Source organism: Protopterus annectens, chromosome 1.part0, assembly GCF_019279795.1.
Source record: "Protopterus annectens isolate FY-2018-M chromosome 1.part0, PAN1.0, whole genome shotgun sequence".
Taxonomy (NCBI): domain Eukaryota; kingdom Metazoa; phylum Chordata; order Ceratodontiformes; family Protopteridae; genus Protopterus; species Protopterus annectens.
Window position 1 is genome coordinate 1,675,787,481 of NC_056725.1, and position 18,805 is coordinate 1,675,806,285.

General features: G+C 42.5%; 1 protein-coding gene across 4 annotated transcripts in view; it reads left to right on the top strand.

The window, feature by feature from the left end:
• Positions 1-18,805, top strand: part of PLA2G6 (phospholipase A2 group VI) — a 1,377,288-nt gene that overhangs the window by 761,789 nt on the left and 596,694 nt on the right. For all 4 annotated transcript variants that reach the window (XM_044068476.1, XM_044068486.1, XM_044068491.1 and 1 more), the window contains one exon: positions 425-575. In XM_044068476.1, the coding sequence (XP_043924411.1) occupies positions 425-575 (151 nt within the window). The remainder of the gene's footprint in view (positions 1-424; positions 576-18,805) is intronic.

Consider the following 18,805-nt stretch of genomic DNA (forward strand, 5'->3'; position numbering starts at 1 on the left):
TGTTCTTTTAATGCTGTCTGATATTTGCATGAGAATGGCTGAAAATGTTAAATGATTTATATTTTGTTGCTTTGAATATCATCAGTATGAGTGTTTTTTTAAATGATACCTGTTTTTCTTTTACTGGAATAGAGACAGCAACAAGATGGTTCTGGAATTACGTAATGAAAACAGACATCTTGTAGAAAGCGATTGAAGGTGAAAGGATGAATGGCTGACTGTCAGTCATCAGTATATTTTTTGACAGTAGAAAGAAAAGATAACCATTAAAGTTTAATCATGGCCAACAAAGTTTTGTTGACAACCCTCAGGCTTCAGAATTATCTGTAGCTTTTATAATAAAGTAGTTTTCTCTTAGCTAAAGATACCAAATTGCAAACATTGGAACTGATCTGTAGCCATTTCTTTTCTTTCTTAACTTAAGGTAAATCCATGGAATACCTGCGGTGCTTGTACTTTCGAATGAAGGCTGAAGTATTTAAGGGATCACGGCCCTATGAATCTGCTCCTCTAGAGGAATTCCTGAAGAGAGAATTTGGAGAACACACTAAAATGGCTGATGTTAGAAAACCTAAGTGAGTTATTTTTATATTAGCAGTTCACTCAAAATGACTGTAGACATTTGTTCTTTTTTTCTTTTAGGGAACTAATTAACGTTCATCCCTTAGTTGAGATGTTAAACCAGCACCCCATCTGCCTGAGTTGGTGGTAGCGCTGGTGGATGTAAAATACCACAAAGCACTTCTTGAAAAGAGTAAGAGAATTTCCCCAGTGTCATGGCCAAAATTCAACTGCCAATATGAATTCCACCTTGGGTCTCCCCTAGGCCATTGGCATAGTGGGACCAACCTGGTCAACAGAGTGTAAATAAATATATAAATAAAGTTGCAAAGCAGAAGTCTTGATAGCTGTCTGCAGGCTGAAAATAACTAACTAGACAAATGGAGTAGAATATCTGTAGCATCATCAAGCAGTCTAGTACTACAAGGGATGCATTTCCCACTGTGGCTTCTACAGGATTTGAAGAGACACAGTTGAAATAAAGTGAGGCTCTCACAAAACTGTGAATCTGTTTATCACAATGATAGCTGTAAATACCTGGGCATCAATAAATGGCTTCATTTAAGACTCTGTAGTCTAATAATAGATTTGTGAAAAGTAGAAGAAGCCTCTGATTAAGATGGCACTTGTAATAGTAATAGATAATATATGGTTGCTGAACATTATTTTAGTGGGTAATCAATGGTAATGACAGGGTTGCACACAAACTGTAATAAGGCAGTAAGATAGAGACTTAAAGTGAATGAAGTATATATCCTGACTGAATAAAATTAAGGCATACAAAACAGAGTATAACTGTTACAGTAGGCACGGAGGATCTTGTCAAGAAGTTTATCATATAATAGGCCTTGGATGTCCACTGTAAAAAGAATGATGGTTACAACACTGAGCCAGATCGTTGGTATTAAATATTGTAGCATTTGTGGAAATGTCCTAAATGGTCTACAATAGATTAAGCACCTGAAGTAGGTCTAATGGGATCAATAATCTAACTTGTTTAACAAATTCAAAATAAATAAGCAAGTAAACCCTTGTATCAGAGAGTTGGACACATTTGCAAGTACTGCTATATGGGCTGAAATTAGTGTTGAAGTTTTCCATTAAAGACCTTTGGCAGATTTCTTAATGAAACTAGAGATGTAATTTAACTTGAGTTTTCAGAGTAATTTATAATGGGATTATGTAATACTTTGAGGAAAGTTTGAATGGAAATGATAATGCTTTGACTTTGAAGAATGAAGACAACTTTTAAAATGATAAGATGATGGGCCATGACAGGAAATAGGTTACCAGAGATACCTGTATTTTAAAGCAGAACAGGGTCTGGCACTGCAGAGTTGTATGACACTCAACTATTATAAGTGCCTTTTTTTAAAGCTGAATGTGGTTGAAAACTGAGAGATGAGATGACAGATGAGAAATTAGTCAACCAAAGATATCTTATGCAGTCCAAACGTCAGTGTCTGTCTTTCCAGTACATTTGTGAAAAAAAGCTGAGACTCATACTGGTGCAGAAGTGTATGGTAGTTTTCTAGTTCAACTATGCTTTATGGATTTAGAAATCAACAAGAACTTTTTGGTAAGTGATTTTTTTCTATCTAGGAATTGTGAGATAGGAGCCAAGTTAGATGGAGTGAATATCCATATTTTAACTGGTGGAAAAGTACCAAAAGTGTTAAGCGTAGCTAGAGCGAGTTGGTCAGAAGATTGCTGCAGGTGTGAAGCCCAAGATATGCTTCTTCTCTTAATGGCTAGAAGCCTTCAGTCTTTCTGCTAATGTCCCTCCTTGGGATTAACCAGTCATCAGTGTGAGTGAAGGTGTGTGTGTGTGTGTGTGTGTGTGTGTGTGTGTGTGTGTGTGTGTGGGGGGGGGGGGGTGCTAGAGATTTTTTGAAGCTGGGCGGTTTTTGTTTCCTGCCATATAGCCTAAGGGCTACAGCAGCTGCGAGGAATTTGAACATCTACTGTTATGGGGAAGCACAAGGGAAGCACAGCTTTTACATCAATGTATTGTAGTATTTTACACCTTGTTATGTCTGGAAAGGTATGACTTGCTGGAGATGTCTATCATAGCAAAGTCTAAAGTTTTTGATATATTTCAGAAATGTTTGTGCATTTATTTGTGAATTGCCACCAGTATCTTTCACCTGTCTAGCATCCATGTTTTGTTACTTTTTCTAGTACCAATTCACATGCAGTCAGAGGAAGCCTTCTGCAGTAGATAACTTTTGGGATTTCCTTTTCTAATATTGCCATCTCTTTTTTAAATGAAAATGTTCCTGCATTTGATTCCTAAAACAGTAATACATTTAAAGTGTTTCTGCAGATCAGAAGATTGGCCCCACAATAACACTTTTTTGGTTAGGAGCTTGTCAGGAAACACTGTAAGCTTTGCCATAAGTGCTAGGGTTTCAACCTGGCCATCAGCTGAAGAAGTGAGAAGTTCTTCGTTGATCTTGTCTGTCGATGAAGGGGGTTTATATTTATTTATTCTCGATGATGTGGTCTTTGATGATCTCAGGTTTTGATATTTTCAGGTAGACCCAGCTTAGGCTGTTCTGATAGCCTAATATTTAAAAGTGAAAGAGTGAACGTAGGAGTGCAGAGGCACAAACATAGGTGCAATTTTTTTTAAGTGTAGTAATTAGAATTGCCACCTTTTCAAATGACCAAAGTGGGACATTTTTTGTAGAAATGTCAGATTTTGCAGGATAAAACATACCCATGACCAGTACAAAGGATAGAACATCACTTTTTTTGCCAAAATAGAAGCTTATTCTTGTAGGATTTTAACTGCTTATGGTATTTCATATAACATTTAGGTGTTTCAGATAAAAAACAACTCTTCTATGCAACTATTAAAGAAAACCTAGGAAATAGTTTTGTCCTAAAATGTCAGGACATATGCTGTTTTAAAGATTTTTTCGTAGGACACAACTACTCAAACAAGGACTGTCCCTCGCAAAGTTGGACAGGTGGTAACCGCAATAGTAATTTTTTTACAGATACTCTGACTGCTACTGCCAGCATATAGGAATGCAAGCATTTTAAATGTGTGCATTTAAGTGTGTATGAGTGCTTGTGTGTAATTGACCTCTGACCAGTGCCATCACAATCATCACAAAATGGGAAGGAAAGGAGGTTGAAGGCCTGGCATTAGTTGCTTCCTCCTGATAATTCTACTTGCATGGTGTCCTTGCATCTCTTGTGAGTTCATGCGTTCTGTTGGCCAGATTCATCTTCCTACCTGACAAGAGGAACCCTAAAGGTACACTCCACCATAACTTGGTGAATGAGTTGCACTGTGTCTCAACAACCTGTCTAATGGTAGAACATTCACAACATGTGGAATAATCTCTCAAATCTCCCAAACCAAGCTTAATGGCTGTAGTCATAACCAATGAGTATTCTTTCCCAGCCTTTCCACGAGTTATCAAGGACTCACCAGCCAGGGTACAGATTGCCCTTTTTGCACCATTTGAGACTGCTAAGTTGCACTATACTTTGGATATATACCAGCTGTTTGATATCTTATGGGACCTGTACTCATAGGTGTGATAGATTACCAGTAGCAACCATGGGTACATACCAGTGCTAGACTCTTCACAAGCCTCAAAAGTTTTTCAGGAACTAGCACCATCTTAAGTGAGTACTCCTTGGTACCCAGGGCTCTGTTGCCTTTTAAAAATGAGGGGTAGGAACGAGTCACCATCTTCCTGAAAAATGGACTCGGGGGATCCAAAGAACCTTACCTCTGAGATGGACAAGGATAATGGGATATGTTCAACATTAGATCACTTTGGCAGTATTCTAAGTTGCTTAGGTTATATCCTGCCTGGAATATAACCATCTGCCAGCTTTCAAACCTTTTGGGTACCTTCCACACACACTAATTGCTGATTGGCTTGAGGAGAGGCACTTAAATATAGCAGTTAGAAATCTCAAAGCTCCAGAACTTTAGATATAGTGTGCCCCATCTGCTGGCTTCATGGACCTGACAGTCTGCTAATGATCCTCCAAGGCTGGGCGTAGTTTATTTTATTTTTTTACAGTTTGATAACCAGGCAAATGAGCTTGTCTACTGAATCTTTTCAGTCACAACCTGGGTACAAAAGTACAAAAAGGTGACGGTAGGATGATAAATACTCAGGAATTGTATGTAGAGCAAAGGTATGAAGTATTTAATGTAGCATATGTACATTCAAGCAAACAGATATAATATGCATACATTTAGCTCAGGAATTGCAGGGGTTTATGTATATGAGGTACATGAAGAAAATAAAGACTGGTGCATTTTTATACGTAATAATAGACTTGAATTGTGAGAAATGATGTTTACAATGGGAAATTACATTCACCATGAGTATGAGAATTGAATTATGGTACTTAACCATAAGCAGATTTTTTGTTCTTTATCACATAGCTAGTGTCACAAAAGAAGAGACACTTTGATTCATTTTTCAGAAATGGTTATCATTCTTTTTGAATAATCCTAATGTTTTTTATTTTTTTTTATTTTTATCTGCAATGCATTCCACATGATGGGTCCAGTTCTGCAGAGGGCTGACAGGAATGTACCTCATTCCTAAGTCAAAGTATGATTGAAAGTCATGAAATTAGTAGACTGGTGCATTTTTATACGTAATAATAGACTTGAATTGTGAGAAATGATGTTTACAATGGGAAATTATATTCACCATGAGAAAGTCCACTCTTCAAATTTTCCCTTAAAACTACCTTCCTCGAACTATACTACTGATCTAATCAGCGTATCCTATAATTAAAAAGATCATCTCTACTTGACTCCAAGTAGACTATTCTCTATCTGTTAAACGTAGCACTTGCTCCTACAGTACTTATTACCTTGATACGGCACTCTTGTCATAGATAGTACCCCAAAAAGGCAACCCCCCATTTCTCGGTCACCCACGTCCCCCGGAATCTTTTTAAAGTTTTTTTTGCCTATTCCTTCTAGCATGTCGAGGGATCAGTTGCTAGTGTCCTCTCCTGCTCAGCTGGTGAACCTGGGAATATTGAGGCAATGTTACAATTGCCTCATGTACACAGACAACCCTCTCCTCCTCCCACAAAACACAAATACATGCGAGAGATGCAACTATACGGCCAAACTGGAGGCTGAGCTCTCTCAACATAGGACTGGCAAGACCAGTCAGGAGGAGAAGGTTACCACACACACTATAGACCCAGTCTCACATATTACCATTACAACCTCAAATCATACACATAAACACACAAAGACATACTCGGAGGCTCTGATCAAAAATCTATCTAAACAGCAGAGGCCACCAAAGCAGACACCCAAACAACCACCACCTCAGAACACAACACCTGCAACACATAGACCTCACAGTCAGAGTGTCAAACAGTCACAGCCCTTAAGGCCAAACACAATGCCAGACACACTAGTCATTGGTGACTCCATAGTCAGACGCACTGACGTCCCGCTCACCAGACTGAGTAAGGAGAAGGTCACAGTAAGCTGCCTGTCAGGCGCTAGAATCCGCCACATAACGCAAGCACTCAGGTCTCTCAACAGCAGGTACAAATATGATTCAGTCATTGTCCACGCTGGTGTAAACGACCTGAGACGTACCTCCTTGGACTACATGAAAAGAGATATTGAGGAGCTCTCTGATTATGTAGCCCAGACAGGTATGACCCTGACCTTGAGCAGTATCCTACCTTCACCAAGAATGATGCCACAATACAGAGATAAGATGATCAGCTTTAACAATTGGCTTAAACACTGGTGTCATTCAAAGGGGATCCAGTGTCTGTCTGCCTGGGATGACATGCTGGACAAGCCACGCTGCTTCGCAAGGGACGGCTTGCACCTGTCACCCTGGGATTCGGATATTGGCAAAGGCTCTTGCCACCCCATAGTGCCTTTTTAGGCAAGGCTCAAATTCTAAACCTACCACCCTAGAACACAAAAAGGAAAAAACTAAGGGTAATGCTGCTCAATGCCAGAAGTCTAAATCTCAAAATGCACGCACTCGAGGCCCTTCTCAGTATGGAGAACATCGATGTCTGTGCTGTGACAGAAACCTGGTTCAAGGCTCCTGAGAGCACCCCAGCTATCAGGTTTTACCTCATATCATGCGTTCCGGCCCCAAAATCTGGACAATACCAAGAAAGGAGGGGTATCCATATTCATCAAGGACACCCACACCTCAAGACTGGTGGCAACGCACGATGCATCGGAGACCATCCAGGTGCAATTAACCATAGGCAAGACTGCTCTGCAAATTGTAGCATGTTACAGGTCACCCTCACAAACTCAGGAACCTCACATGGCCTTCCTGAAAACACTAGAGGGATAAATGTATCACCAAACACCATCATACTAGGTGACTTCAATTACCCTAATATAGACTGGGAACACTACTCAAGCCCAAACACCCTAGCCCAAAAGTTCCTGGAATTCATAAACTCAAATGCCATGGAACAACTAGTCACCATCCCCACAAGAGGAGATAACATACTTGATCTCATCATCACGAACATGGGAGCACAATGTTCAACACCGGAGGTGTACCCCTCACTGGTGAGATCAGACCACAAACTAATCTCGCTGGAGGTCCTCATCCCACCCCACCTGAAATAAAAAAGACCACAGTAAAGGACTTCTCAAAAGCCGACTTCACACTTCTAAAGACTAGTGTGGTCTCCTTTAAGGCCCGCGAGCGGCGGAAAACAGTACTCAAGCCGCTGAATCACTTACAAATGCCTTCTACCAGCACCTGCAGGACTGCATGGATAAGGCAATCCCAAGCAAAACAAAGACTCTTTGTACCAAAGGCAAGCGTCCAGTCTGGTGGACCCCAGCCATAAACAAACTCTACAACAAAAGGAGGAAGCTACTACAAGATAGAGCAAAATCCTTAAAAGGTAAGACACCCTTGATCACTATAAGTAAAAAACTAAGAGCTCTCATAAAATCATCCAAAGCAAATTTCGAGAGAAAAATAGCTAAAGACTCAAAAGACAATCATAAGGCCTTCTTTAGCTATGTTAGAAACCTGGGAGGAAACTCCCAGATATGCTCAGAGCTAGTTCAAAATGATGTGAAGATTACTGATCCTACAGACATTGCCAACATACTGGCTGACAGGTTCAGTGCAAACTTCTCCCCTCCCCAAAGGAGAGATATCTATACCAACCGATTGCAGCCCACCAAACATCTCCAGCGCCCAAGTGAGAACTGCTCTCTCCAAAGCAAAAAACACAGCATCCATGGGACCTGATGGTGTCCCCGGCTGTGTGCTCCATGAACTCAATGAGGAATTAAACCCACAGCTAGGACAGCTGTTTAATCAAAGTCTTACCTCTGGATACGCACCCAGGAGTGGCGCACTGCAACTGTGGTACCACTTCACAAAGGCGGTGCCTCCACCGACCCTGGAAATTACCGGCCCATTAGCTTGACAAGCCTTATCTGCAAAGCCATGGAGAGGATCATAATGGACCTCATAAATAAAGACATAGGGAATTTGCAGACTTTGGATCCAACCCAGTTTGGCTTTGTCAAAGGCAGATCATGCCTTTTAAACTTGGTTGACTTTTTGAAACAGTCACCAAAGCCATTGATGAGGGAAAGGCAGTCCATACAGCCTACCTCGATCTGGCTAAGGCCTTCGATACAATACCCCATTCGGGTATCATTGAAAAACTCATCAGCTTAAATGTCAACCCATACATCACAAGATGGGTTGCAAACTGGCTGAGTGACAGAACCCACAGGGTCAGAGCTGCTGGCGCCATGTCAGACTCAAAGCCTGTCACAAGTGGTGTCCCACAGGGCTCAGTCCTGGGCCCACTCTTGTTTGGCATCTACTTTTCCAAGTACAAGCAAACACAGGAGGGTTATGGCTGACAAAGTTTGCAGATGACTGCAAACTGGGCCATAGTAGAAAACACATCTGACACAGATATCCTTCAGAAGGGTCTCACAGAAAGCGGATAACTGGTGCCAGAGCGACGGCCAAATGTTATATGCCAAATAATGCATAGTCATACCCTTCGGGAAAAACAAGGTTACCCCTAGCTACCAAATAGGTGGCAATCCACTGAGCACAGAAGAAGTTATCAGGGACCTGGGGACCCAGGTTGATAGTAGTCTGTCATTCGACACCCATGTAGCTAAAGTAGTTAGGAAGACCTTCTACATTGCCCACCTTATCATGAAGGGATTCTCATCTAGATCAAGGGAGGTCATATTCTCCCTTTACTCATCACTCATCAGACCAATGATTGAGTACAATGCCCCATTCGAATGTATCTGACCCGACACTTGCAGCAGCTGGAGAGGCCACAAAGTTCCTCACCAAAAGGATAAAGGGTCTCAAAAATCTGTCCTATGCTGCCCGACTGAAAGAACTCCAGCTCTATTCAGTCGCACACTTGCTCAGAGGTGACCTTTGCCTAACATACAAGGCCATGTCAAACCCAGATTTGATGAATATGCTTCACCTCAAAAATCTAGATCCATCAGAGCCACAAGGCGGGAGACTTAAACCTTGACACGGCTATTAATAGGGCGAGCTGGAGGGATAGATTCATCACCCAAAGACTCCCTATGCTGTGGAACAAAATCCCGGTACATGTGAGGCAGAGCACCTCGCTGGCCTTGTTCAAGAGAAATCTTGACCAATGGATGGGAGATCGCAGATATACCCCAGGGATTACCTCAGTGTCACTGCTCGACAGAGGCACAGCAAAATAATGGGTATAGTTCCCCATACTAAAGGGGTGGCGTAAGCCACAAAACGATGGGCTAGGCTTGTAAATGCCCTCGGGCAGATAGCCTAGTATGAACCTATGAACCTATGAACCTATGATGTCAGCCAGAAGTACTTTTTGCAGCACCCGCAATGTGCCCAGTAATGATACCTTCTGCAATGCCTTATGCAATTCATATGGAGTCACACATACTGGTAACACATATAAGTATGATTGTAAATTTTTTTTAAGACCCATTGCTCCAACTGTTATTGAAACTGTCTGGGTATCCTTCTTCCACATTGCCCTCATTTCTTCCTGTAAAGCTTGGTGTTTTATGACTTTGTGTCTCTCTGTATGTAAGACACTGTAGTCACTGAGTGTAGCAATTTCAATGATCAATGCTACTTTTGTCTCCTTTCATGGACTACTGTATCTGTTTTTCTCGCATCTATTTTTGAACTGATGGTAATGGGTGATTGCATGTGGTATAAACTTCATTATTTTCCAGAATGCTTTGTGGCTCATGTTTTCAGTGCTTTACAGCTACTTCAGTATTGTAATGTTTGCACAATCCCCAATGCAGTAGTCTTGCCACATTGTTATGCCTTTTAGTATACAGTACTTCTGTCATTAGTATATCACAACAAGCAACAAGTCGTGCAACTGTTTCCAATTCTGTTTTACAGAACCTACATTTGTCTGTCTCTCCCACATGTTCAATGGACTTTGTAAACCAGTCTGTACATATTACAATGTCTTGGGCAAGCAGTATTAACCTTTCATCTTGTGGTTTAAATTCACTTCTCCTTAATCATTCCTGTGTTCGATCCTGATCAACATGAGGTTGTTCCAAGAGTTTTCTATACTTGTAGGTATATTTATGCATTTTCCACATTTCTTGCCTTCTCATCTGATTTTTCACCTTATATTCTTTCTTTTGTTTTTTAGCACATTCAGGTGTGTGCTGCCTGATTTTATCTACTTCTGGTCTGATTTCCATTCCTGCTTGACACTGATACACTTTTGCTAAACTAAGCAGGGAAGTCATCTTAGACATACTGTCCTCATGTATTAAAACTTTCACTATGTTTTGTGAGATCAGCAAATATGTATACAGTCCTACAGTTGCAGATCTACACATGTAATCAGTTTTGAGGAGGCCCATACCGCCTTCAGATCGGGAAATGTATAGTCTTGGTACGCTTTGTTTTTTTATAAATCATTTGATGAGCATGAACCATTCTTCTTGTTTTCCTGTCCAATCAATCCAACACCGTTTGGGTCTAGTCACTCACTCCAAAACTGTAAGTTAGGACACGAAGAGCAAATTGGTTTATAGCTTGGACTTTGTTCCAAGATGTCAGCGCTGTTTTTAGCATTAATTTTAGGCTTCTGAAATATTCCTTCCTAAGTTTTAGTTGCATTTGCTCATGTTTTACTGTTGATCTTTCATCAGTTCCCAAATATTTATACACTCCCTGTTAAGTTCTTCTGTATCATATTCCTGTCCCAAACTGATGTTTTCATAATCCTGCTTTAAAGGTTGCTTTTGCACATTTATCAAGACCAAATTACATTCTTGTATCATCTGAAAAAGCTTTAACCACTTGCAGCTGTTCCTCTTCTGATGAACTATACAGTTTTAAATCATCCACAAAAAGTATATGAGAAGCCTTTAGACTTTGTTGTTTCCTGGGAGCCAAATTGTAGCCATGACCTAATCTGTTAAGTAGACCTCTTAATGGGCTAAGGTCAAGACAAGAAGAGCAGCAGTGACCGTGTCACCCTGGAATATCCCACTTTAAATTTTTATTCCTGGAGTAATAATTTGTCCTTTATCATGGCTTAACTGCAAAGTGGTTTACCACTGTTTCATGCCCACTGCAATGTAATTAATCAGTGCAGGGTGCATCTTATACATTTTTAAGCACTCTTTTTTTATCCATGAATGTGGGATACTGTTGAATGCTTTTTTTGTAGTATATCCATGCCATACATAGCATCTTCCCCTTGTTACAGTTTTTCATTATGACTTTAACAACAAATGATCCCTTTTCCATATGACTTTCTTTTGTTCAATTTACATGATTGAGTTTTCTTCTAAATGTCTATAAACTCTGTCAGTATCAATTCCAGTGTATAGTTTATACGTCGTCTGAAGGCAAGTTATTGGTCTGTAGTTTTTAGGATAGCTTGCAGGATCACTCTTAAATAGGAGTATTGTTTTTCCTGCTGTTAACCAGTTTGGTGTCTGTTCAGGGTGTACGTACAGGTAGATGTCCTTCAAGAATGCAACTGCAGTCATAACATATGGGTTGTCCTGCCTCAGGCAGCCCTCGGTCGGCCGGATTCCAAAGTCTGGGTCCGATGTCAGCTGATGTCGCATTTCTCTCCGACGTCAGAGCGGCTGGAGTACATAAGCATCAGCCGACGCCATTTTCTTCAGTCTTTCTTGCAGCGGTGCCCGGCAGAAGCAGTTCGCAAGTGCCGGTCGGTCAGCTCCTGTATTCTTCGATTCCGAAGTCATCAAAAAAGCTAAGTACCCCATTGGGGACCTTTTCTTGCCTCAGCCGATGTCAGAAATTACTGAAAAAGTTAACAATTGTCTTTCTTGTGGTAAACAAATACCTCATAAGGATTTCCACTCTTACTGTCTTCCTTGCCTTGGCCCAGACCACGACGTCTCGGCCTGTGTCGCCTGTGCTCGCTTCAATAAGCGCACTCTTAGGCGCCGGGCGGAGTTCGCTGAAGATTTTTTCGGCGAAAAATTTGCTTTCCCGAGACCATTGCTGTAGATAAGGTCACTCCTGCACGTGGAGCTGCCAGGCCTCCTATGGCCATGTCTATTAAGGCCTACACTCGGGCTAAGGCAGCCAGTAAGACCAAGCACCTTACTGCTAAAGCCTTACCTCAGCCTACTCCAGAGACACAAATCATGACTATGGCTGCAGACTTAATTTCTATGATTAGAGGTTCACAGGCCCATCCTGAGAGAGGATCCCAGCCTCCTTCTGATAAGAGGCCCCGGGTTGAACCCTCGGACCCTATCCCTTCAGATGAAGATTCTGAGGACTCTGTCCACTCCGATGGCCAGGAAGAGCTCTTCCAGACCTATGAGGACTCGAATGCAGAGGATTCCATCCCCTCGGCCTCCCCTCCTGAGGATATTTCTTTTGGGGAAGTTCTGCATACCATGAGGGAACATTTCAAGTGTCAAGGCCAGGAATATTCTGATTCCAGAAAGCGCCTTCGAACTTTCCTTAAAAAGTCCCAGCACAGGCCCTTAGCTAACCCTCCTGTGCTTGATGTTTTGGATGATTTATATTCTGACTCCAGTGTTACCCCTGATTCTCTTCCTCCTGCTCCAGCCAAGCCAGACAGGTATTACAGGGTCCCAGAAACACATTCCCATTTATTCAGGGCCCATACTGTTGATTTGGAAACTATTTCTCAGGGACCTAAAGGTGTTTCAGCTTCCACCTCTAAAAATCCCTTGCCTTCCAACAGGGAAGCTAGGTCATTAGAGAGATGGGGGAAAAAGGTCTACACCTCCACTACTTTATCTATGACAGCTTTGAATTGCCTTTTTCACATGTTGCAATATCAGGATTTCCTGTTAGAAGATTTACAGAAAACATTGGCCTCTCCTGATCCTTTAGACAGGAAGTCTTTGCAGGAAGCTGTACATAACTCTCAGCAAGTCAGCAATCACTTCCTGCAGTGTGGATATGATGCACTGGAAGCTTCATGTAGGGCAGCTATGACAGGGGCGGTCATTCGTAGACATGCATGGTTAAAAGAACAACCTCTACCAGATCATGCTAAGGCAAAACTTCTGGATGCACCCTTGGAAAAGAACAAGCTTTTTGGTGCTAATGCTAAAGATGTGTTAAAGTCCATCGAGGAAAAAGCAAAATCAGTTCAGACAGTTAAAGATTTCCTCCAGGTTCAGCCCCCCAGATTCAGTAGGAATTGGCCTTCAAAAAACTGGTCCTTTCCTAATCCTGAAAAATTTCAAAGGGGTAAAACAGGCGTGGCGAGGAAGAGGACAATACAGAGGTCCTTACAGGGGCGACAATGGCAGCCAGCAAACCAAAGAAGTGACACAGGGGTTTCCCCTGCCCCACAGCCACAATCTCAGTGACTTTCCTCTACTTCCGCCTACCAAGGAACAAATAGAAGCTCCCTTGGTCGGAAAATTATCTCTGTTTTCAGACAATTGGCACAGATTGACAAAGGACAAATGGATTTTGGACATTATAGACCAAGGTTACAGGTTCCATTTTCATACCTTACCAAGAAAACAAGGCATGCCAAACCTACCACAAAACCAGAGGGCAGAGGCTATCAAGCAAATTTCTCTGCTGGCTCGGATAAAAGCAATAGAAAGAGTTCCACAACAAGAACAAGGCCAGGGGTTTTACTCAAGACTGTTCCTTGTTCCAAGAAAAGAAACTCAATGGAGACCAATACTGGATTTGTCCGCATTAAACACCTTTCTCATAGTACCAAAGTTCAAAATGCTGACTCTACAGCAACTCCTTCCCATGCTGGGCAAGGGGTCTTGGCTGATTACTCTGGACCTCGAGGAGGCATACCTGCATGTCCCTATCAGTTGCAGAAGATACCTCAGATTTCTTGCAGGGCCAGAGCATTATCAATTCTCAGCATTGCCATTTGGCTTATCTACTGCGCCCAGAGTATTCACAAAATGCCTGGCTTCAGTAATTGCTCATTGCAGGCTCCAGGGGATCCAAATTTACCTGTACCTGGACGACTGCCTCATACAAGCGGACGACAAATTGATGTTGACAAAAAACTTGAACTATGTCATACGATTACTTCAGGCTCTGGGATACACAGTCAACTTCCAAAAGTCAAGACTTCAACCATCCCAGCAAATAACCTTCTTAGGAGCCAAACTAGACACAGCCTCCCAAATGGCTTACCTGACAGAAGACAAGCAAGAGAAGTTAACTCATTATTTCAAAGGTTTGGCAAAACTCACCCAGATGACTGCAAGGAGATTTCCTACAGGCCCTGAGTTACATGGCATCCTGCATTCTCCTGGTTCCATTAGCAAGACTACATATGAGAAAGCTTCAATGGTACCTAAAAAGCCTATGGTCTCAGCACAGCAGCAACTTAGAGACAACCATACCGCTCATTCCATGCCTACAAAAGGAATTCCTATGGTGGGCCTCGGTAAGCCAGGCAAACACAGGTATGTCATTCAAAAAACCACAGATAACACAGACCATGACCACAGACGCCTCAGACCTTGGATGGGGGGCGCACATGGAAGGCAGATGTATACAAGGACAATGGTCTCCAAAGGAAACACATCTGCATATAAACCAAAAGGAAATGCTGGCAGTAATGCATGCCATCGAGGCCTTTCGACAACAACTTCAGCAAGGCCATTTACTGATACGGACAGACAACACCACTGTGATGTGGTATATAAACAAGCAAGGGGGCACCCATTCTTACCCCTTTGCAGACTGACAATGAATCTTTGGGAAAAATCACTGAGCCTAAACATACAGTTACAATCCCAGTTTGTTCCAGGCAAAGACAATGTGCTGGCGGACAGCCTAAGCAGGAATTTCACAGATCCACACGAGTGGAGGTTACATCCGAAGATCTTCACACAACTCACTTCGACATGGGGCAGGCCAGAAGTAGACCTATTTGCCTCTCACCTCAACCATCATCTACAAAAATTCTGCTCAAGGACATATCATCCACAAGCTTGGAAAATAGATGCTCTCTCATTCAACTGGAACTTCCTAAAAATCTATGCATTCCCACCTCTGCCACTGATGACCTCAGTATTACTAAAGATCAAAGCAGAGAGACCCAAGAGGATCCTAATAGCTCCAGACTGGCCAAGACAACACTGGTATCCACTACTACGGAGCATATGTCACACCAAGAAGTGGGCCCTTCCCCAATGGCCCCTACTTTTGACTCAACACAACTTCAAAACAGTACATCCAAACCTTCAGACACTGCAGCTAACAGCCTGGGAGATCCCATGAATAACCTCAATCTATCTCTCTCCAAGGAAGTTCAGCAGATATTAACAGAGGCTCGAAGACCATCCACCAGAAAGGTTTACTTAGCAAAATGGAAGAGATTCAGCATTTGGAATACCAGCAAGGGACATGATGCATCATTACTGAACATCCCACTCATCCTGGAATATTTGGCAGATATGCTACAGAATGGACTCTCATATTCTTCCATAAAGATACATGCTTCAGCTATTTCAGCTAGATATAACACTGATCCGCCTGTCTTTTCACATCCTTTGCTAAGGCAATTCCTCAGGGGAATCAAGAACATTAAGCCACCCAGAAAGGCTCCAGTGCCAGCCTGGGACCTCAACTTTGTCCTAGAAAAACTGACTCTCCCTCCATTTGAGCCAGCAGCTTCAGTCGACTTACAATTTCTCTCATGGAAGACAGCCTTCCTGTTGGCAATTACCTCAGCAAGAAGGGTTTCGGAACTACAGGCCCTAATGGCAATACCACTGTTCATAATCTTTCACAGAGACAGGGTCTCATTAAGGACCAACCCTACCTTTATGCCAAAGGTGGTATCTAGGGTTTCTTTAAATCAAGCTATTCATCTACCTGCTTTCTTCCACAATCCTGAGTACAAAGGGGAAAGACTGTTACATACCTTGGACATTCACAGGCAACTTCGATACTACCTGGACAGAACCAAGACCAGTAGGAAGTCTGAACAACTTTTTGTAGCTTACGCCCCTGCAGTCCAAGGAAAAACAATTTCAAAACAGACTATTTCAAAATGCATTGGACATTGCATCAGATTCTGTTATTCCTTTCATGGGAAGACTGTTCCTGCCAATGTTAGACCACATTCCACCAGAGCTACAGCCACCTCTACAGCATTTTTAAGAGGGGTGCCTACAAAGGACATTCTAGAAGCTGCTACATGGAGCTCCATGCATACATTCTCCAAACACTACAATCTCCCTCTATACTCCAGATCCAGAGCAGGCTTTGCTTCGGCAGTCCTGCAGGGTTTGATTGCCACACCATCTTTTTCCTAGAGCATTCCTCCTCCCCCAGCTAAGCTATGGTATTCTACCCATATGTTATGACTGCAGTTGCATTCTTGAAGGACATAGTACAGTTTTGTACCTACCATAAATGTAGATGTCCGATAGATATGCAACTGCAGTCGGATTTTCCCTCCCTCCATACCCCTCTATGCCTAGGGTCCACTCCTATCCCTGTTTCTCTTAGCTGGGGATATCTGTTATGGTGTATCTGTTTATTGCTTACTTATTTGTCTGGAATCCTGTTTTTGTCTTCCAATTTGATTACAGCCTTCCTTGGAGGGCACCTGGCATCTGGGGCAAGAAACACTGAAGAAAATGGCGTCGGCTGATGCTTATGTACTCCAGCCGCTCTGACGTCGGAGAGAAATGCGACTTCAGCCGATGTCGGACCCAGACTTTGGAATCCGCCCGACCGAGGGCTGCCTGAGGCAGGACAACCCATATGTTATGACTGCAGTTGCATATCTATCGGACATCTACATTTATGGTAGGTACAAAACTGTACTTTCTTACTCATGGCTAAGTCTTCATGTAAAGATGTTAATACTTTTAGCCAGACGTTAGGTACTCCATCTGAGCATATGGTTTTCCAATTAGGAGCTTTTCTTAACTTTGTTTGAGCGTCGCAGTGGTGCAGCGGTTAATGCTGTTGCCTCACAGCAAGAGGTTCTCCGGTTCGATTCTCGGCTGGGGTGCCTTCTGTGTGGAGTTTGCATGTTCTCCCTGCGTTCGCGTGGGTTTCCTCCGGGTACTCCGGTTTCCTCCCACATTCTAAAGACATGCTTCTGGAGCATTTTTCCTGGGCCTCCACTGAAAACAGGATCTGTGGAACCTAGTCGGACTTTCCCGGTCAACAAATGTTAAATAAATAAAAAAAAAAATAATTGTTTCAGTCTCTGTAGCCATTACTTCATCCCATTTCATGTCATGTACATTTTAACTTATTATTTCTTTTATTTTTTCTATTCATTTAGCATGTTTGTTGTGTTCCACAGGCTCTTCATAGATATTTCTCCAAAATGTATCTATTTCTTCTTCTTTTGTCAGTGTTTCAATTCCTTCTGTATCCCAGATGTTCGTCCTGTTTCACTGTTGCAGTCATCGCATTTGGGTTATCTGCTTGCAGTAGCTCTCAGTCGGCCTGATTATCAAAGTCTTGGTCCCTGCGTCAGTTGCTGTCTCGTCTTCCATGACGTCAGGTTGTCAGGGGTATAAAGCATGCAGCCAATGCCATTACATCAGTATTTTCTTGCTGTGCGGTGCCCAAAGCAGAAGCAGTTCGCAAGTGCCGGTCAGCCGACTCCTGAAATTTTCGTTTTCTAGTTTCAGAACCGAAGTCTTCAACTAAGCAAGTACCCTGTTGGAGAACGTTTTTCTTGCTCTAAACCGATGTCAGTAAAAGTTAACAACTGTATTTTTTGTGGAAAGCAAATACCTCATAAAGATTTTCATTCGTACTGCATTCCTTGCTTAGGTCCAGACCACGACGCACCTTGCTGTCGGTTTTGTGCCATATTCAAACCTCGAACTATTTGTCGTCGGTTTATTTACGCTTCTAAATATTTTGGTAGTCGGTTCAATTATCCTGAAATGGCACAGTAAGCCACCCGACTACCGACATTCCAAAAAAATGCAAAGATAAAGACAGTGACAGACCACATAGATCCAAAGCTGCCAACGACGCTTCTCCTAAGCTAGTCGCCAGTTCACCGGTACTCAGTGAGGCGCTTTCGCAGCCCCTGATACCCAGTACTTCAGATTTGCAGGCCTCTACTGAGACCCATTTGGAGTCCGGTATGCCGCGAGATGCTTCTTCTACTGTGGAACCTGCGGATGTGTCTACCTTGGATGGGTCTGTAGCCGCTGTGCAGGCACCGGCTTCTGAGGGTGTATTCAGGCCTACTGACTTGCATATTAAACCAACGCCATCTTCTTCTTCAAGGCCTAAAACTCTATCCATGCATAGAAAACTGACACCCAGACCGCATGGTCAGACCCCTACGCCAAAAAAACAAATGATAAGCATGGCTGAAGACCTTATTACTCTAATCAGGGGATGTCACCTTTCCTCCTCTAAAATACCTAGGACTGATTTTCCTTCTGATTCTTCTGATCAGGACTCTGAAATTTCTGTTTCCTCTGATGACCAGGATTTATCCTTATCTACCTATGAGGATTCTGATGCTGAGGGCTCCATTCCCTCTGCTTCCCCTCTAGAGGATTTCTCTTTTGGTGAAACCTTACATACTTTTAGGGAACATTTCCGCTGGGAAAGCCAGGATTACTCTGACTCTAAAAAGAGGCTTAAGGATCTCTTACTCCTGCCCCAACACAGGCCTTTAGCTATCCCTCCTGTACTGGACATTGTTGATTATGCCTTCTCGAAATCTAGCCTGGCCCCTG